The sequence below is a fragment of the Xiphophorus maculatus genome, chromosome 22 (assembly GCF_002775205.1).
Source record: "Xiphophorus maculatus strain JP 163 A chromosome 22, X_maculatus-5.0-male, whole genome shotgun sequence".
Taxonomy (NCBI): domain Eukaryota; kingdom Metazoa; phylum Chordata; class Actinopteri; order Cyprinodontiformes; family Poeciliidae; genus Xiphophorus; species Xiphophorus maculatus.
The window spans coordinates 11,529,791-11,552,250 of NC_036464.1; the positions used below are offsets into that span (position 1 = coordinate 11,529,791).

At 35.5% G+C, this 22,460-nt stretch overlaps 1 protein-coding gene across 1 annotated transcript in view; it reads left to right on the forward strand.

Annotated features, from left to right (window-relative positions):
* lmbrd1 (LMBR1 domain containing 1) overlaps positions 1 to 22,460 on the forward strand; it is a 54,008-nt gene that overhangs the window by 21,838 nt on the left and 9,710 nt on the right. Inside the window, exons 7-14 of the mRNA XM_023327562.1 lie at positions 2,109 to 2,182; positions 6,582 to 6,707; positions 7,337 to 7,489; positions 12,842 to 12,906; positions 13,047 to 13,149; positions 15,417 to 15,521; positions 16,887 to 17,036; positions 18,255 to 18,330. Of these exons, the coding sequence (XP_023183330.1) occupies positions 2,109 to 2,182; positions 6,582 to 6,707; positions 7,337 to 7,489; positions 12,842 to 12,906; positions 13,047 to 13,149; positions 15,417 to 15,521; positions 16,887 to 17,036; positions 18,255 to 18,330 (852 nt within the window). The remainder of the gene's footprint in view (positions 1 to 2,108; positions 2,183 to 6,581; positions 6,708 to 7,336; positions 7,490 to 12,841; positions 12,907 to 13,046; positions 13,150 to 15,416; positions 15,522 to 16,886; positions 17,037 to 18,254; positions 18,331 to 22,460) is intronic.

Genomic DNA, 22,460 nt, shown 5'->3' on the forward strand with positions numbered 1-22,460 from the left:
TGTCATGTGTTGTGCTTTTACAAATAGAATAAAGGTTTTTGAATCACATACTGTGTTTTAAAGATTCTCAGATCAGTGTAGAACTGTCCAGTTTGGGTTTAATGAGGGAGTGTGGTGGGCTGCTTTTTGGGTCTTTGTGACATAAATAAAAATGTGAGACTCTTTAAAATGATAGAGAGAGCAGCACAACTCAGCACTATCTCCGACACAGATTGTAGCACCTGTGTTTTTAGGAGCTAAAGATAAGTCAAGGTTTTCCAAATCATTTGCATCATGTCTGTCACTGTTTTTGTTTTTCTACCGGGAAGCCAAAGTACTGCCAGATAAAATATGTAAAAGTGGTGGGTGCTTCATTTACGGTTTTATAACAGTTTTCTGGTTCAGTCCAGCTAAAACTTCTTATTAGTTTACTTTGTCAATCAAAAGGATAACTCAAGAACAACTTCATTTATTATTTCACAATGTGACTCTCAAACACAGATACAGAAAGCCTGAAACTATAACACACTCACCTTCTTGTCTGGTGCATAAAGTGTCTCTTCACCAGAAGATGACTGCTGCTGGCCATAAAAATCTAACACTTCCTGAGACTTTGGTGAGCAATACTGTGAGATCTTGTACCGCCCTATGTTGTTGCACTCCAAATTTCATCCTGGGTGAAATATTACTATTAAAAGCAGAGCTGTGACTATTATATCATCTGTGGATCAGTTTAACAAAAAACAAACAAAAAAAGCAGTTTCTGCAGAAACTATGATCTAGGCTTTCATAAATCAACTTTGTTTACTAAAGTCTTTGTAATACTTATGTTTCTTAATCTTTAAACTAGCTTATTAAACATGATTATGTAGATTTTTAATTTATTAAACCAATGATCTTTATAATAAAATATTTTTTTCAATAGCTATAGCAAAGCTTAACTGAACTACATTTATATATTATTTTTCTAGTCCTGGTCACATTGTATTGCACACACCTTCATGCAATGTCTTCCACATTAATGCTCCCCACATAACATGGGTCAGGAGTTGAGCTAAAATCAAAATCACATGCTTCCGTCTACAATGCCTCGTGAAAGTATTCACCCCCATTGCCATGTTTTGTGTTTTGTTACCTCACAACATGGAGTTAAAATTGATTTTTTTTTTAGGGTTTGTGTCATTTCATTTACAGAACATAACTTTCAACATTTCATTTTCCTTTTATTGTGAAGCAAACAACAAACAGGACAAAAATAACAAACCACTTATGTGTGTATAACTGTTCACGCCTCTAAATTCAGCATTTTGTAGAGCCTTCTATAGCAGTCATAGCTGAAGTTTGCTTTGGATAAATCCTTATGAGCTCGCCACAACTTACCATTGGGATTTTTGCCCATTCCTCAAATCAAAATTGCCCCAGCTCCTTCCAGTTAAGTGCTTTCCACTGGTGACCAACAATTTTTAAGTCGGACCACAGATTCTCAATAGGATTGACATTTTGCCTTTGACATTCCAGTACATATCCGCGTGATGTTTTCTGTTAAACCACTCTCGTGCTGCTTTAGCAGTATGCTTTGGCTCATTGTCGTGTTAGAAGACAGACCATCAACCCAGTCCCAAATTACTGAGAGACTGAAACAAGTTTTGCTCAAAAATATCCCTGTATTTATTACCATCCTTCTTCCCCTCGATCTAATCAGTTTTCCAGTCCAATCTGATGAAAAACATTGCCACAGAACAATGGTGCCACCACCATAATTTACTGTGGAGATGGTCCTCTCGGGGCGATAAAATGTCTTAATTTTGCACCAGACATAGTGGTTTCAATGGTGGCGGAGTTCAATTAAAATATTATTCTACTGAAACATAATACCCAGTTTAAATACTAGCATCTTTTAAAGTAAAAAAAAAAACATAATTAAGCATATTAGTCAGAGATAGTACAACATCTTTACTTTCTATTTAAAAATGCAACTGGCTGTTGATTAACATTTACTTTGGTAAAGAAAAACCTTTTTAAAATACAACGAAAATGTACAACAAAAAGTAGCCTTTTGATGTGAGACGTATTAAGATTTTCCCTCAATGCTTAGGGAGAATCTACAATGGTTTCCTTTTCTCTTACAGATGGTCTTCCTGCTCTATCCTTCTCGATCAGCTCTTTGACCTTGATTGGTATGTTGGCAGTGATCACTTACACGGTGAGTCGAGATCTATTAGAATATTTCTTTTAATGTTTTTTTTTTCTTGTAATTTTTAATTAGAATGGATAAAGAGTTAAAAATCTTTACAGTCTTGTGACTTTGATTTTTCTTAAATAGACTTTTCAAAATAAATGGAAATGTCTTTGTGAGACATTATTTACTAGACATATCTGTGTTTATCGTATGATATTCATGTTCTTTGTCTTTGTGATATAGTTGTGATTGAGAGGCTTTTAATGGCAGAACTTTGTCATTTTAAAGCTCTGACATTCAATCACTCAAAATACTCAGACTGCTGTCACTTCACCTGAACACCTGAGACTCTTCATGATGTATTGGTGCATCTTATAGGCTTATCAACCACTTATTTGCTGTCTATTTATATACATAGATCTCCCTTAGTGCACATTAATAAATGCCTTGATCCCCATGGCATTTTGCGATTTCTTTTTTTTTTTTTTATCAGAAATCATTTACTCTTTAATGGTGTCCACTTTTCATAGCATTATCTTTATAACTGGAATGTGAATATTCCCCAAAGCTGATGTTACTGATGTTAGAGCCACATAATGTGTAATGGTTTCTGCTGCAGAGAGACGCATGCAGAAAAAATCCCCTGTGCTATCGGATCTGAGACTGAGAATAAAAGTGACAGTCAACTCCAATCTATCCAGTTTCTGTTGAGCTAAAAGAGTACTGTTTTACAAATGATACAACCATACAACTGAATGTGGAACTGTTGATGAATAAAACACTAAGTAGCCAAGTAAATTGTAAAACCAATCTCCCTTTAGGACATACAATTAGTCTCAGCTGGGATTTTCTTCACCGTTTTCACATGCCTTTCACAGTTCTCTATAGAGTAGATAATTACCTAGTTCAATTGGACAGTGGTACTGTTAACAGATTTGCACTGACCAGTCTTGCTATGGACCTGGTGAATGCTCTGTGGAAATCAAGATTCCCACAGTGTCTTTGTTTTTGATCATCTTGTTTTTTGAAGTCAGTCAGAAAAATAAGCCCCTCAGGCTGCAGCTGCAAGTAGCCTTCTCTTTTTTTGGTTGTCACTGGTTGCAGAAGCCACTGTGTATCATTTCATTGTCTTCATTTGAACGTTATTCTAAAAGAAAAAAATATATACATTAGTGGCGTTCAACCCAAATTTGCAATGATCTCTAAAGCTTAATATTATTTAAAACATGTTTACACTGCACCCAGCAATCTTAATTGTGTATTACAAACTCATCTGCTTGTTTTTAGCAGAGATCTAGCTTTATCCCCAAGTAATGTGAAGAGTATAAAACATGACAACTTTGTGCCGTGTACATAATGCTGTCAAAAATCCAAAGTGAAGCAAAGTTCTGATGTGTTTGCTTCTTTGAAAATCTAAGTTTGTGTTCATTGACATATCTCAGACCAGCTTCCAATAACAGGTCTAATTAGGCTGTTTCACCAAAGCAAAGCAAGAGATGTGAAACTCCAAATGCATTTATTTTTCATCTTAAATATTTGACCCAGCTTTGATCTATCATGATCATATGTTGTTGCAGATCATATCATTTGACCTTAATTTGCCACAATTAAAGTCTACAAAGTTAGTAGTTAAAAAAATGTTATAGATATGTGTTATCCTTGAGTCCCCATTGATGTACCTTCACTCTGTCTTTGTTTGTCCTTTCCAATAATACCAACAGTTACATTGCCGTACTGCATATTCAAACACACACATACTTACTGTATGTCTTCCCAAAAAAATTCCAATCACCTTCACTGTTTTAATCCTTCATTTATATTATCTTGTTACTGTTTTGAAATAATATTGACAGAATAGCAAGTCTCAAGTGATGAGGTAGAAAAATAAAACAGGCTGCCTTAGTATGCTTAATTTTTGTCTTGTGTTATTAAGTAAACTGTTTAAGTTTTTAGTCAAACAGCTTAGTGTTTGACTAAGAAAGTAGCAGCAAACTACGACACTGATCTGAGACATTTTTACATATACAGTCTGCTGATATGATCACCACTATAAAGCAGAAAAGTGAATAATTTCTTTAAAAACAGCATTTCTCTCTACTGAGGGTTTCAAGTTGAAATGATAATTAGCATTTGTCCTGTGAGAGTTTCTCCATCTTGCTGCAAATTTAATTTGATCAAATTTCTGTATACTGGAAATAAGGTATTATAATTACTAATTCATGGTAGCCCTTTTTAAAAACCCCAATCATCCTTTTAGGTAAAACTCCCTTTTGGTAAAAACAACCTCACTCTACACTCTCAATCACTAAGCAAATGAGACTTTCTTAAAGCACATATAATTTTGCTACCTGTCTAATAACAATGTTGCCATTAAAATTGCAAAACAAAAAAAAATAGGGTTACTGTTTTTTTATTCTCAGTTAAAAAGATATATATATAGAGAGAGCGAGAGGCACCTCTCTTTCGCTCACTCGCTCTCTTCACAAAATCTTTTGTCAACAAAGAGCAAAAAGAAAATTTTGGGTTTGAAAGGCTCATCAACTTGTGATTGAGCCCCTGCTTGACCATAGACAACCTACAACAAATATGAAATGGCATCAGATTTATTTTTTAGCATGATTGTTTATGAGACCACAGTCCTTTTGTGATGATCATTTTCTTTAGCATATGAACTTTTCAGAATGAGATCAACCTGATTTTTTTTTTCTTAAACAGGTAAAGGTCATTTGTGTTGAACTTAGAGCCATCTAATGATCAAGTCGCAGATACTAACTGAATAAATAGCTGATTCCTTTCCAACACTGTAGGAGGATTTAACTAAGACTCGAATAACAATAAAATAAATCTGCATAAAATCTGAAACCTAAGTAGTTGTTTCCATAAGAAAGGGACCTTGAGCATCCCCGAATGTAAATTCTAAGCTCACAAAAACTCAACAGTTTTATTTAACTCACTCTGCTCCACTTCCTCTTCCTTTTGGCTTCACCATCACAAGTATATAAAGCAACAAAGGGGAGGCTTGTGTTGGAAACCTGTATCCAACTAAATCTCCCTCTTTCCTCTCAGCAGGCATAGGAATCACTCTCTCTCTCCGAGTCTTCCTATTAGCCAACACTCACATGGAGCCACACACATGCACATTCCTCTCTTTTCTAATAAGGCATTTCTGGTTATTATTGACTGTGGTTGGTGTTAAAATCAATTTGATCAGCGTGCGTCATTATACTTAAACTGGAAATGTGAACTCAGAACGGCAGAAGTCATTTTAGATTTCTACGGTGTAGTTGCACATTTGAAAGGGGAGGGAAATGTTTCTCGTGGGATCTGGGACAGGTTTTCCTTTTATGAGTGTATTTGATATTCGGGACATGCTCTGGCCTTAAGAGCTTCATGATTCATTGCAGGAGGCGACATTCGCCCATAGCATAGATCCACTGCAGAGACTAATAATAGTGTAGCCTGACTTTGTATCCCATGTGGCTTTTTTAATGCTGCCTTAACACTCAAACTGATAAGTTATTTTACAAAAAGAATGAAGTAAAATGTTTCAGGGCTTGAAAGGTTGCAGCATGGTTTGAAATGATCTTCACACAGAATGACAGTTTTATTTTGGCCCAATATAATAGCACTCCTGAAAGTTTGTAAAAGCAATGGTACACAGTAAATGCATTTGATTGGTGCCTTTAGTTTCATTTCTAATGAATGGCTTTGTTTTCTTTTTATTAAACATTCCCTTCATATTTTTTATATAGAAGATCTTTCCAAGTGGCTAAATACCCCATAATTTGAATTACCATTTTATTTTTGGTTACATAACCCATTGCTGTTTTTTTTTTTTTACATTGATGCTCCTGTCTGTCTCTTTCTGTCAAACTGCTATTTATCTTCATTGCTTCCAGTCAAATAAAAAATAAATTATTAAAACACCAACAAAAGAGAAATAAAAATTAAGAAAATGTAATGTGGAGTCCAGATTTATCTCTACAGGCCGATTTGTTGTTTTAAGTAAGAATGAATCTGAAATTCAGAGTTAAAGGACACTGCTGTCACATGGGGGCACTGTTAAGCTGTAAATGCATCAGTGTGATATAAGGCAGTGATATCCACACAAAATGGTTGCAGCAAATTTTTCAATAAGCCTTAGCACAATTATAGATTCCACCATTTTAATCTTTTTTTTTTTCCCTCTGCCAAAAATGACACCGCCTAGGAGGCCAGGATCTGTGGGATTTTTGCTGTGCACGCACGCGCATATGTGCGTTCATGTGTTTGCTTACCCTCATTTGACTGTTGTCATGTGCCACAATGTGATGGGTTTGCCACCAGGCAGGAGTGACTGTGTGTGGGAGGATACCCGTGGCATATGTGCCACCCTTGCTCTGACAATAGTGTGTGATTATAATGGTACTTTTGCATCTTGCAGGCATATGGAATGTCTGTCATGCCTTTGAATCTGATAAAAGGCACACGAAGTGTCGCGTACGAACGCCTTGAGAACACAGAGGACATTGACGAGGTTGAACACCAGATAGAAAATCTGAAATCCAAGGTAGGTCTTTAAGTAGTATGACCTGTCTTCAGTGCACATACAAGTGGCATAAACATAAATATGTTGAAGTTTCATTGAATTGCATCAAAATTAATATATTAGCATATCTATACCAACAGAAATACATGTTTATTTGCTATTTTCTCTTGTCATGTTAAACATCTGAATCAATGTTGATGATGCAAGGTCCACAAAAAAATTAACTAACAGCTTCACTAAAAAGCCACACACACTGTGTGGTTAAGCACAACCACTCCTTTATTTTTATGCCCCCTGTCTTTGCAAGTTCGTACATAGTGTAAGTTATGTCCTTTTCAAACGCCCACTCAAATTTTTTCTGTCCAAACGGGATATTTCAAGTCAACACATTTTTTAAATTAAGTAAAGTAAGAGTTATGCATTTGTCACTCTTCTAATTTCAATGTTTAATGGTTGCAAATGGGAGGTAGTAATAAAACAAACTATAACATTTAAGTGTATTGATCACTTAATATTTGTAAATATATGCCATTTTTTAAATGTGTGTTAACTGAGTAGTGTTTCTTTGTCACTTTTTTTAACAACCATAACGTATCGAAAGCATACGTATATTTAACAATGCATCTGCTTTCTGTTGGTTTCTTTGGCAGTGTAAGGATGGTCGTCCTCTATCCTCAAAGGACAGACGCAACCTGCAGGAGCTTGAGGGCAAACTACAGGTCCTCCAGCGCAGAGGAAGACACCTGGACATTGCAGAGAGCCATTGTTGCTCTAAAGTTGGCAGTGCTCTCAGACCTGTCAAGGTGAGTCTCCATTGTGAAATTGGCTCCCATTCACAGATGTCAATTTTATGTGCATTGTGGGTAGCGGCCTAAACCAAGGCAAAAACGTGAGGATCTCAATACCCGTTTTGTTCCTTTTCTAAATTTATGTTGGGTTCTTCTGAGAAAACAAAATATACAGTATGATATTAATGTCTTCTAAGGTTTTTGCAAATATGAAAAGGAAAATTGTGGTGTCCATTTGTTTTTAACCCCTTTTAATCTGATATCCCTGAACAAAATCCAAACCAATCAATTGCCTTTAAAAGCCACCTTAAACTTACATGCCCATGTTAACTGTAGAGGAGCAGCAAAGGTCCACAGGCTGAGTGGGAGGACTCTGGTGTCAAGACAGCCAGTGGTCATTGCGCGGTATGTGGCATATATGCTTGACATACATGAATTTCCAACAAAATCAAGTGAAGTTTGTGCAAAAGTTGAGAGGCCATCAACATTTGTGGAAGTCACTGTAAACTTGGTATACACGAATCCACAAGTGTCTGGTTCTTGCTGTGTGTTAAAAAATAAAAAAGATAATTTCAACTTGTTTATTTTTAACAGCTTAGACTGCTTCTACCAAAGAGAATCCTAATATTGTAGCTCTCATTTAAACTGCTCTAGATTTACTTTCAGTTCTACTTTACAGCACAGCATATTTACATGAGTCCCACGGGTAGTCTCTTCACCTAATTTACTGTGAAGTCTCTAAGGGAGACTTGTATTTCTCAGACAGGATCTCATAGTTCCCATGAGGTGTACCAAATCAACTGTAAACCTGTGTCATTTTACTCCTTTTTGGTCCTCTCAGCCAGGAACTCAACTTTAAGCATAGTAATAATATTGTCACTATACTTTTAAGAGGGTTACACATTTGTTATTTTCAATCAGATATTTTTGGTGCATGATGAACTCTACAACTTATCAGAACAATAACAAACAATGATTTTAAACATAAAGAATGAAAATGAATCTAAAATATAAATATTACTTTAAAAAAGTGCTTTAAGGTATATTCGAGAAGCTAACTTGAATTACAACATTCTATCCCTGAAGAAAGCACTGGAAGGATGCACATTGTTTTTGGACAGATACTTGAATTAGATTTTTTTCCTGAAAATATTACACCTTTTGTCCTTTAGTTCTTGTTATTGAAAGAGTGCGTCAAGAACATGGTGCTAGGATTTTTAGGCTCAAGCTTGTCATTTGGTCTTTTGAGTGGAAGAAATCAGTAACTTCTTTTCCCATCAAACTATAGAATTTTTATAGAAAAGGTTAATATATTAGACCTTCAAAAAATATTTCTGCCATGTGGTTGTCTTTTTCATTAGTGATGATCCTCTCTGGTGTGTCATACATCTTTACCATTCCCATTTTATACCGTTTTATAGTTTTTCAAGAACTATAAAATGTATTGCCCTGTTCCTGAAAATTTGCTCCACAAATAAATTGCCTTGTCTTGTCATTTACCCTTCTAAGACCCCGGTCTAGATGACAACAGGGAAAAAGAACAGAATGTCCCATCACTTGCTGTAACAACAGGTTCAATATATTCAGTTTATTAGCAAAAGTCACAACTCTAATCTGTCGAATTGACAATTTGGATCCAATAGTGTTAGAAGCCTGAAAAACGGCTGTGAGGTTAAACAGACAAACCAGACCACAGACATATTATTCAACTGGTGTGACAGAATTACTCATGTCATATCCTTCTGTGAACAAAAAATGGCGTACCTTCCACAGTAATAATGTCTCAATCCGACTCCATTTAACACTTTGTGCTCTATGGTGGTTAAAATAACTCCACATTAGTTTCACCACCTTCCGCTTACACAGGGAAGCATCTGAAATAAGGTGTTTGATGGGCATTACAATGTTTTCCACATCTAGGTATTCATGTCTCACTTCACGCTACCTTCATGCTCTTCTATTTAGGTGTGCATACCTGCATATTCAGTTTACTTGATAATGGATACAAAGTGGCATGTAAGCTTGATATACCATAAATGACTCATCCAAGACAGTGCACAGATTGAATAGTTCATTCTATTTTTATTTGCATCTTCATGTTAGTTCACGGTACTTTCCCCATTGTTGTTTATTTGCTACCATTTGAGTTTGTTCCAGGCTAGCACAAATATTTTAAACCAGTGTCTGTAGCAGTCTGTCTTTGACCAAAGGGGATTGTGGCTAATGACAATCCCCAGACTCAAATTTGAGCAGCAGTATTTAGGGAGATTAATTTACTATATGCTAGGATCCTGGTGCAGAGTGATAAGCAAGACAATTGTGATTTCAGCAGGACCAGTGTTTGCCAGGCACCGACTCATGTTTTTATAGTAACAGCAATGGTGAGCTGAGCTACTGAACATGTTGAACATTCCCAGCTGAAAAGGCCTCTCACATAATTGTCAGCATTTGGCTGTGATCATAGAATGAAGTAAAATAAAAAAATCAACCCTTAGTTACAAATGGCCGATTAAAATGTCATGCCCTTTTGTATTAAGAAAGAAAAACCTCCACATTTGAAAATAAGTTTGTTTTAGTGACCTAAAAGTTCCTAGTTATTTTCAATCAATCAATGACTTGGCCGCTAAAAAATGGTTATCTCATATTTTTGATTGCATTTAGACAGAAGTTGTTGCAAACCCTGAAAATATACTCACTGCCCCCAGTGGTTGGTATTGGTATAATGAATCTAGTCCAGTCATTGATGCAGCTATTTTTGACCTTCAAACATTTGACATGCATACAGTTTTTGATTATTTTATTAAGAATGTGACATGGTGGCACCATGAAATGGCACTCTGATGCTTGATGGTTTGTGACTTGATATATTTATCAACACTGATTGATAATTGGCAGATCATGTACTAAAGTCTGTTTTTCTTTTTTTTTTAAATGAACAAATGCATTAAATTGAATAGTTTTAATTTTTTTAAATCTAATTATCATAGTGTATTATAGTCTTTTGAGGGAAACGTAATTATTAAAATAATAATTGGCAGGTCATCAAAAAAAAGAAAAAAATCAGAAATCTTTGTTAGCGAGAAAGATCCTGCCTGTTCGGGGCACTTCTACTGGATACACAATGCCAAATGAGGCACAATGTTTGTTAGAGATGTGGTTGTTCCTACAACATCAGTCTGGAAAGAATTATTAGGCATTTTCAAATTGTAGTCCACCTTCCTGTGGTTAGAAAGGTTATTCTCAAATGAATACAAGATAGCTGCTCGTCTTGTCAGCACCGAACGTTGTAGGAGGTTGGTCTGCCAATTACAAGATTTACATCTCCAACTGCAAATATCCCAGTTCAGTAAAATGTCAAACTTTATGACAGTATAATTAGAAAAAAAAAAAAGTGCAGCTTTTTTGGAAAGGTAGCCAGAGGACGGCTCATTTCTCTAAAAAGTACACAGCAGCACAGGCTAGATTGCTAAACTGAAGGCGAACAAACCAGAAGACTACAGATCCTGCCAGTCAATCAGGCAGAAATTGAGAAGTAATTTTCCCCAGTTAATTAAATGTATCAAAACTGTAAATTACCAGAAGACTCTTTTGCTTCCATCTATGCGTTTAGTTTTGTATAAAGATCAACTTTAGGGATCGTCTCTGCATTCCTTATTTCTGATTAGACTTCAAAATTCCAATCTCTGTATACAAACCTGTCGCATTTTTTTGTACGCATTTAAAAAATTGTTGAATTAAAACAAAAGGTTTTCCTATATGCTTGCGTGTGTTGTTTTTCTGAAAAAGATAATTGAAGAAAAAAATGCTGTCTGCTTCATACTGTCCTTCAAACACCTTGATGGGAGGATGATGATCTGGGTTTGTTTTGCCTTTTGGGCTCCTGGTTAACTTGCAGTCTCGCATTCTCTTCTAAAATAAAATCTGAGTCTATCTAGTGCGACAGTTGAAGCTTGTCCCAATACCACTATCAGCCCAAGCCCAGTGGTAAACCCATATAAAAATTCATGAAAATATAATAAAAGTGCTGCAATAACCAGTAGATGTTTTTCAACTCACTTATTGTGGATTAAAGTGAAATTCTGAAAAACAATGTTCTCCAACAGAGACACTGCGTGGAGTTCTGCATCAGACAATCAGCAACGTAGCATTGGTTCTACAGGCTACTTAATGTGTGTTTTTAATTTCTCTTACACTAATTCATTTTGTGTGGTCTGTTGGATAAATAATTGCATAGTGTAGTATGGCTTCTGTTGTTTATCTGAGGCTTTATTTATCTCCTTTTGTGTATTGGGATATATTATGAGGTATTTATTAGATGATCATGCATTAAAATTGAATATTATGACTAAATAAATAATGCCACTTTTCCATAGTTTGACTTAAAGTAATTAGTTTCAACACTTAGTCATTCTTCTTGTCTGAAACAAGAAAAAAAAAGCTTCACCTAAAAGTTTCTCCGCTAAAACGCTGCAATTTGTCAGATGTCATATGCATATTCCTCTCTTTTTATTCACTACAATTTTGCTTAACACAAGGCAAACTGTTAGTTTGAATTCAGCCAAGCAGTATTTATTTTTTCTAGTTTATAGTTTTTCTAGAGAGTTGAGTGCCGACACAGCTATTGTTTCTGTTCATGTGAGTACAGAAGTGGATCCTTTCAAATATTGTGCTTTAATTACCTAACCACTACATTACATCAGTACAGTTAAACCATCAGAAAGATGATTATATTGTATTTTATTTGTATATATTTTTCTGCCCTTTCGTATCAGGTGAATAACATCACTCGATACCAATGGTAATGCTGATACATTTGTGAATCACGTGACATAGTTAAGTTAGAAAACAGATAACTTTATATGTTAAGCCACAAATACTACTTACTAATTTCTCCATGACATGTTGAGTGAAGTATCAGGAATTTAAGTAATTTAGATGATTTATAGATGAGTAGCAGATTAGTAAACATGTTAATGAATCTCTTGTAATACATTTCATATGTGCCTTTTCTGTATAATTTTATCATTTATTGACAATTAATATCCTTATTATATAACAATAAGAGTTCAAATTGTTAGTTTTCAGAATGTATTATATATTTGGCTTTTACCAACCTTTTCCCTCTGTGGTTGCAACCTTTCTACTTGACCAATCCTTTGAAATAGCTATGCCAAAATTTCCCCCCTGTTGCCATGGGCACCAGTGCCAATCTGAGACTCTACATGCCATATGGTCTCTCTTTGACCTGGCACAAGTGTACACAATAGTTGTGTTTCTTTAACCAAGGTTCACAAAGGATCTGAATGAGTGCTCATTTTTCCCTTGGTTATTTATTAAACATGAATGTTGACTGTCATTTCTTTGCAGATAATACTTGGGGTTTTTTTCATCCTGGTTGCACTGCTCTTCACTATTTCCCTGTTTATTTCAAAGTAAGTAATTGTTTTACAGAATCTGATTCTTTACATTGTAACTATATTTCAAAAGAAAGAAGAGTCATGCTGCACAATTCTTTTTATACTTTTTACATATTGTTTAAAAAATGAAATCATGTATTTGGCTGTGTGTTCAGTCTGGACAAAGCACTTCACTCTGCTGGCATTAGCTATGGGTTCATAATCTTTGGCACCAACCTAACCAATCCTCTCAATGAACTTCTGCTGGCTTTACAACCTGTAAGTAATCTTTCAAGTTTTATGGCATACAGATGCTTGTCCTCAATTAAGATGGGCTTAATGCCAATATTTCTTGTTTTTATCACAATAATCTCAAATAAAACCTAATTTAAGCTTTATCACTGTTAATTCTATAATAGGTAAGTAATACTTCTTAAAATTATGTCAGAATGTTGCAGCAAAGGAGGGGCACATGAAAAGTGAATTGATTAAAATTTTAGTCTGTTGACTGATCTGCAGTTTAGCTGTGGACATAAAACAAAACTCATTTTACGATAATGTATCTGTAGACAGACTCTTGTATTCCTATTCCCTCAGTTATTAGATTGTGCAAAATTTGGGCTGTTCAGGATAAAGGATAGCTATGCATGTTATTAAAATATGACCAGCCTTTTTGAAAAAGCTAATCTAATATAGCTTTTTATATAGATTAATGCAACCCTATTTAGTCAGACTATTTTTCTGCAAACTGAGACTGTAAAAAGCAACAAGTAGATAAAATAAAGATAAACAAGTCAGTGCTATCTATTCTGTCCTTACACAGGTGTGCCAGACTGCGTTAGACAGATAGCGAACAAAAAACTCCAAACGTTGAGCTCTCTGAGCTTTAATTTTGTAAAAAATAATTAAAATAAGCATTAATTAAAAATTAATTAAAATAAGCATAAAAAACATACATAAACATCTTGCACGTCTCATGTACAGACACTGCTATATGAAAGGCAGAATTTTAACACGTAGTGCCACGAAAGCTGGACGCGTTTAACAAGGTTAAAGATTACACAAAAACTTAAATAGCAGACAAACGTATGTCAAACAACATTTGAGCACAATAGTACTACTTACGGACAAAGATACTTGAGGCTTGAAGCAAACTGTCGCTCTGACAACGTTGCAAGCCGAAAACGCTAGACAGACTGAATTTGAACGAAAACTTAACTTAAATCCTGCCACAAGGGGGCAGTAAAACAACAGAAAATAGGATACTAACAAATCGTTGTATTACAATACACTATCAGTGCATCGATCAGAATTTTGGGGCCGATCTGCGATCTCCTGTTTTGTAAAAGTTGGAGCTGAAAAACACTGTTTTATTGATTTCTATTTTTCTTTATATCAGGAGATGTACAAAATTGTATTACAGATTTTTTCCTTATATTCACTGTGTGTGTTAGAGCAATTTTTTAAAAGAAAGAAAAACTTACCGCAAAATTCACATTTTAATCCATGGTTGATTAGGGTGGCTCTCATTATAAAACCAGCGGTCACACTCTGCATAATCTAGATAATGTCCTTACATAACACGAGAAGCTTCCAAAAGCCTTTCAGCATTTCCTAATCCATCATCTTTCATCCCAGTTTAAAACCAAAAACAAAGTACATTTGCTGCGCAGTCTTGCTTTGTCTTTCTTTCTTTCAGTATGAAAGTATGACAGACATGTCCCAGCATGTCCTAGACTTAGACACTAGTTTCTTGTTAAGTAGCTTTTTACATCTCCTCCATAATATTGAAAACAGGTATCATTGTATCGTCTCATCCCATCCAAAGAGTTTTGGATGGGTTGCTGTTTGGGAGACTTAGTATGGTCTGTTCTTTAATACGGAAAAAAAAAAAAAAAAAGGATTTTGGAGATTCCAATCAGGCAGTTATTGATCTTGTTCACCCAAGCTAAAAATCATCCTATTTTGATCATCACCTGATTTTGTTTGTTTATTTTTGTTTGTGTATGTTTGTGTTTGTGTGTAAAGGTCAAAAGTCGAGCATAGTAAATAATACTTGGTTGAAGTGTTAGACTGATAGAAAATCAAATCACTGTCTTCTTCTCTTTCCTCTAGGTTTTAGTCGGAGGACATAAGCGTGCAATAGAAAACACTCTGCTGTAATTAGTATTCTACTGCAGGTTTTGCAGAAAAAAAAGACAGACAGCTCAGGCCAATAAAGAATCGCTTCACAGATAGCGGCATTGATTAAATGTCTAAGATGAGTGCTTAGTATGACTATGGTGTTTAAGATATTAAGTGCTCCACAACAAGAGTGGGTTGTTAAATATGTAGCGGTCAGGTTGTAGGTTAAGTCTGAACATTTACAATTTCCCAACTTTGTAATTGCTATTCAGTGGTTTTAGTGAAGCACAATGTTCAGCGTAGATGTGTTTTTTTTAGTATTAGAATTACATAAACATTATTGATGGTAGAATTCTATTAATATTGTTAGTTGTTTTTTTTTTTTTTGTATGTGTAGCTGATCTCTATTCCTGGTATTACAGGTTTTTCCATTGGATTACATCCTAATTACAGTCATTACAATGTACTTTGTGCTGACATCCATGGCTGGCATTCGTAACATGGGCATCTGGTTCTTCTGGATAAGGGTAAGCTAAAGATACTTTTCTGTGTTACCTCAACAAATATGCTAGTGTTGTTTTAAAGATGTCTGATAAGTATTAAACTCATCTCAAAAGAGATTTCTCCATAAATACCCTCTTGTGACAGCACTGCCAGCAGTTATGTCATGTCATAATTTCTACATAGCTTCGTTAAGAATGCCACACCAGATTTTCCTGTCCTCACTAACAGCTGAACTGCAATGGATGTTATCATCAGCATAAAACTACCTCCAGAAAGAACTTTGGCTTTTTGCATCTCCTTTTGGAGACTACATTTCACAACTATGTGTACTAAGACACAAGGAGTTCATTTGTCTTGTGTGAGACTGAATAAAATAAGCATTAGGAGCCTCCTCTGACACTAACAATCTTGCTTCACATTGCCTAATTAGATGATGATGCATGTTTTTCTATAAGAGCTAAGACACAACTTTTAACATATACTGTATGTATTCCTTATTTCATATTTGAGGAGCAGAGGCGATGCAAGGCTTTGTGAGCAGATCCAATGAAAAGGGTTTTGCTACTAGTGTAAAAATAAATAAATACACACAGATGGATATATGAAAGTCTTTATCTCTGTTAATTATGATGATTTTTCACTTACAGTTAAGGAGAACATGATATTTAAAATTAGGATGAAATCTCAATGAGAAGTATGCTTAATCTCAATGAGAAGTATGCTTAATACATGTTAAAAGGTTGTTTTCAAAAGTTTTGTATTATTCTGACAAATGATACTCACTGGGACATACTTTGTAAATATCGGGTTTCAACTGTATTTAATATTAGGTTGCAATACTTTGCAAGTATTGGAGTGCAAGGACAATGGGAGACAAACTGTTCCAGAACAGTTATACTGCTGGGGCTGCAGCACCTCTGCCTGTGGCATTTTAATAGCAGAAATCACTTACTTGGGCTTTATAGAATACATTAATATTAAAAGGATCCTTTTTGAGTTCTTTAATTTGTTTAGCTTTTCCTTTTTAATAACAGTGACTCAACTGGGGTTTTTCCCTTTAATTTACATATCCATGTAAATTAAAAATATCTGTTTTGCAAAAATAATAAATGTATTACTGTTGCAGACTAGTTTTAAAAAAAAGTTTTAGTGAAGCTGATGCTTCTTTTAATCAGTACTCAATTTTCAGTTTTCAACATTGTTAATAATAGCATAAAATAGTTTTAAATAAAAACAATGTTGATACTTATAAATTGTAATTTTCTCCATCCTATTTCTACAGAGTATAGTGTTTTTTCCAAGGCATCAGTCCTAAGTTAGAAATTCTTATATAGCTGCTTCCGCCAGAATAAACAGTGAACAGCACATTCCTGTGTTTTTCTTCGTAGCTGTACAAAATAAGACCAAAGAGAACACGTCCCCAGGCTCTCCTCTTCCTCTGCATGATTCTGCTGTTGATTGTTCTCCACACCAGCTACATGATCTACAGTCTGGCCCCACAGTATGTCATGTATGGGAGCCAGAAATATCTTGCGCAGGTGAGGAAAAACAATTCATGTAATTTTCCATGTCTTACTATGTTTTTTGGTCTCCCTGATGAGATCTACCTCCTAGTGTGGGTTTCTAACAGTGTCAGTACCAGTGGGTTTAAACCACTATGGTCCAGCTCTGTGTAGGCAGCAATATGGTCTCTATAGGCCAACAGCCAGCCTTTTATACTCTTGTTCTTTTTAAATTCTTTCTATCTGTCTGACAATGTAGCTTTTGCTGTGCGGATTTGTTGTTTGACAGTATACCCTTTGTGTGTCGTAGCTCTGCGCTTTTTGTGTGGGTGTCTACATTTGGATTTAATGCAGAGCTATGTGTGTGTTCTTTCTAAAAACATCCTTTAAGGAGCATAATTTAAATAAACCATGGCATTGTTTTGCTAAAGCATTATCTCCCCTACCGAAAGACGAGAATGAATTTAAAACTAGCTTCACAGGTCGAACATACTTTATCCCTACCTGTTCCATTTGTTTTTACCGCTGGACTTCTAATTAATTTCTTTCTTTGCTGTGCCAGGACTCTGAGTGTAAACAACAATTCCCAAGGCTAAGTTGTATTTATACTGCCTTGAGTTACCATGACTTTATTTGGACAAAGTGAAATCAAAGTAGCCTCAACAAGTAGATTTAAAACTGGAATATGACTTTTGTGTCAAAAAGAGGCAGAAAGAAAATATTTATTGGCACTGTATGAATTATTAAAGACCATTCAGACCACTCAAAAGTTTACATTTTTAGGTTTAAGAGTAACAATTTCTCACCACTCTAATCTAGAAATTCAAAATGGTGACATACAGTAGAAGAGCATGTTGGTAGCTGCAGTAAATGGTATTTGCTATACAAGCTCCTTTTGCAAACTATGCAAAAGATCAAAATGAAGAAGTCATTATTAGCATGTATTGCAATTTATGGTTTGCCTGATCACTTAGTAAATCCCTCTGTTTTTTGGAAGTAAACTAGTATTAAGTTGCATTTACTATGCAAATAAGATCCAAATTTCTTCTTAACGCCCAAAAAAGCAGCATAATCAGTATTTCTCTGTTTAGATAAGAGTGATCCGGATATTTCTATTTCACCATTATAAGACTTGTCAAATTGTCTGGACAAAAATACTTAAAAAGACTTTTGTTATTCTGCATGAAGTAGTTGCTGTGTTTTTTCAAATCACCAACACATCTTTTTTTTTTTTTTTTTTTCTGTTCGAGTCAGGCACCCTCAACTGATCCAGTGTCTGGGAATGCTACTGTTAGCACTACAAAGATATGTGATGCAGACGCACCTGAGGGTAAGTTTCTCACTGCTTCTTTTCACAGTTAAGGGTCACTACACTCACACCATCAAAGACATCCTCCTCACAGGTTTATTCTGCCATAGCAAACATAAAGGACTGGTACAAACTCAGCTTCTTAATGAGGGACATTGTTTTCTAGTTTTGATTATCAATTATTATCAATAAGAGCAAATTAAAAAGGAACAACCATTACCTCATGCAAGATATAGCATGTACTTGTGCCCATGCCAAATCCTAATTACAATACACCAGCCATGAAAACATAAATTTGTAAATTTACATCACACCAGTGAGCTTTATTATGGTAATTTATTCATCTTACTAATGGCCAAGTTGTGATAGGTAGTGAAGGGAGCGCTGCAGTACAAATATGGGTACGGCAGCACTTTTTTTACCAAGTTATTTGTGCTAAGTTACTGAATTATCTGTATGAGTGTCTCATTCAGCGATTACAAGAAACTTTGTTAAATACAATAAGGTTATCACTCTGGGCATGTCCTTTCACTATTTCATCATGAAATGTTTACAATCGGCTTTACAACTTTCATATATTTATCATAACAAGCCAAACTTTGTTGGGTATTCAAGCCACAGCTTTCTGCATTTACTTTGCAGAGTGAAATTTGTGCTTTCTGAAACGAGTCTGCGTGAGTGAGTGCTCTGTCGTAACAGTGGGCACTAACTCATGCAGGTAATTTGGTAGCACCTTGTGGGCATAAATGACCAGTGACCAGTCGTGCATGGTTCTAAATTTTCCAAAGCCTGAACCAGTGCCAAAAGGAGGTGCCAAAGCCTGGTTTCCTCTCAGACCACTTAAATTACAGCATGCTGAAAGGTTATTATGGATTTGTTGCCTAAATCTGCTCTAAATCTGCCTACTCTAGATTTAGAGCCACCAGGCTAACATTGTATATCTTCCACTACTGCTGACGCAACTGTTGGGGAATTGACAAGGAATCTCTGTGGGGTCTAGTAGAATCTGCCAAAGAATGTTAGCAGCAGATTCTTTGGGCCCTAGTGATATGTGTGTTGGAGCAGTCAATTTTTTGATTTTAATATTGGAAATTTGTAGAATGGATTGGAGTTTTTCTTCCTTAAGGAAAACCTTTCACACCGGCCGAATGATGTTCAATAATATAAAATGACATATAAGGTCTAATCTTACTAAAGTATCAGATCCCAATCTTTCTTCGCCTGACATTTCATATTACTAATATAATCAGTAATGCACTTCACTTATCAGTGGTGACATCATTGTCACTGATTGGTGTTCCTTTCCATTTGAAATACTCAGACCTCTGACAGGAGGAAGTCACCTGTACAAAATAGTCTGTCTTTCACCTGTTTAAAGAATTGGCTTTCTGTACATGTTATTGCTTGTTGTTCTCAGAAGATTATTAGCGCAGTGAAAAGTTAATGACTGAAATAGTGCCTCTATGCTTTCCCAAATGACAATTCACAGAACTGGAATGCAATCAGAGTTGCTAATGAGATATGATGAGTTAAAACAACAAGTGTATAATAAAACTCGAATGGAAGTTCAGATCTTAAAAGTGGTGTAGGAGTTGATATCGCAAACAAACATATACACTGTTCATTGTTGTTCTAAGGAAGTATGTGATGTATATTGATAGACCATATCTTGGATGAAAAAACTGAGAGATAAAGTGAATACTAAAAAGTCCTGTTTTTGAATAAATTAAAATTAAAAGTGAATTGTTTTAAATAACTTGAATTTCTTTATAAAGCTGTAATGTCATTACATATTGTGCATAGAATTTTGTTTTGAATTACTTTTAAAGATATTATTAAGAGAATCATTAAAATCTGAATCCAAGCCAGAAAAAATAATTGGTATGGCTACATATAGCAAGGATGTGAAAGCAAATTTATTGATGTCTTGATTTTATTTCAACCATACTAAAATGCAGCAGGCGAGTCTGCAGAGATTGATGACAAGGTATTGACTGAAATAGTTTGAGATACGACTAATGGACAGATAGTGGCCAACTTTGATTGTATAACATTATCTAATCTATTACAAATTATTCTGCTTCTCAGTACATAAACAAAACAAGAATACTCGGTGTAACTTCCATTTAGACAAGGGCTCTGTTTTGCAGTTTTAATGAAAGAGGTCCTGATCCCCTCCAAAAGTTAATGGGTTTCTTCCTTTACTCATTACCTTGTTGGAAGCATTACACTTTATTTAGCTTCTGCTAAACCCTAATTAAACACAATATAGCTTATGTGCTGGCTATCTGTGTATTAAGTACAATGTGGGTGTAACATAAGAGGCAGGAGTCAAAACTAATTAAATTAAGTTTAAAAAAAAACATGCAGTTAATAGGATGCTGCATAACAAATTGTTTCACCGAGTGTGAAATTAATATTGATTTTGTAAGAGTTTGTAGAATTGTCACATAAAATGACTGAATGAGTCAAAAGGAATATTGTGATTGGTGCAACCAGTTGTCTTGCAAAAGTATTGTTTCCCTTGAACCTCTTCACATTTTGTCATGTGGCACATAAATAAATATTTATTTTAATTATATTAAGCATATTAATTAAATAACATGTCACTGTTTGACATTCACCAGCGATGTCCAGGGTTCCACCATGCGTAGCATCTGCATATCCTTCCGTCTGTCCGTCTGTCTTCTGCTTATCTGGGATCGGGTCACAGGAGCAACAGGACCAGGAAGGGAACACTAGACATTTCTGTCTCCAGCAGTGTCCTCCAGCTCATTATGGAGGACACTGCTCCGTCTGCCATCACTCTTGAACAAGATCCCAATGTCAAAAACGTAGGCATAAATCATGCGTTCCGAGGTCAGGCAAGATACATAAGTCCTCCAAGTAATTGTGGGTCTACCCCAGAGTTTTCTCTTAGTGGGACGTGTCTGGAAAACCTCCCGAGGGAGAAGCCCAGCGGCATCCAGATCAGATGCCCGAACCACCTCAACTGATTCCTTTTGATATGGAGAAGACTCAGCTGAGCTCCATCTGGACGACAGAGCTCCCCACCCTGTCTCTAAGCCTAAGTCTAGCCACTCTCAGGAGGAAGTTCATCTCAGCCTCTTGTATCCAGGATCTTATTCTTTTGCTCATGATCCATATCTCATGACTATACAGTAAGTTACCATCCATCATATGAATGGTTACAATTACTCTGCTTCAGTGACTGCGATAAGTTAAGATTGATTATTCGCACAACCTATACAGTATTCTCTCAAACTTTTGCTTTAGCCCTACAAAATACAATTAAAGTTGGTTTGTTGTAATGGTATATTATATCCAGTTAAATACCAATTTACAACAAAATACAAAACAAGCAGAAACGTTGACTGATGTATTTTGTTTTAAAAGGAGTGGACTATTTGCTGCCTGAGTATGATTATCTGCGTTTAAGATTATATTAATTCAGTGAGAAACCAAAGTACTGGAGTTATAACCAAAGGCAGAGTTTCAAGCTATCTGCATGGAAGAGAAAAGCCATGCAAGAAGAGGAAAAAAAATATATAAAAAAATATACGTTATAAAAATCTCTATACCATGTCAGTAGATAAAATACCATGGGAACAAAATATGCTCTAATTTATTCAACCCAGATAACAACTGTGAAAATGTGAAGTTCTTTGCGACTTTTCTGTGCAGATCCTTAAATCTGTTGGAAACTGTCTTGACGGTAGCTTTTAATCCTCGCCCCTGTTGCCACCTTCCTGCTCTCGTCAGCTTTACAAAGAAGGCACAGTTCTTTTTGAACAAGACTGAATCAATTACAGAGTGAGAGCTGATCAACTGAGAGTGACTTCTTCCTGACATGGCGTTCCAACTTCCTGAAGCCAGAGAAACCATTACGCTCTTGTCTGCATTAACACTAAATTGTCTTCTTCTCCATTTTTTCATTTTACTGGGAGTGTCTTACACTTCTGTCTTCACTCTGTCATTGTTACACATGAAATGGAGCAAAGTATTCTACTAGAGATAAAAAAGGCTTTAAAGTAAGAATAAAAACCCTGATTTATGTCAAAAAATGTGCTCTTAATAAAAACATATGCAATGTGTTCTCTTAATACCTGAACACTGCATGCATCTAGCTATTTGCCTGTCAAACATTCAGC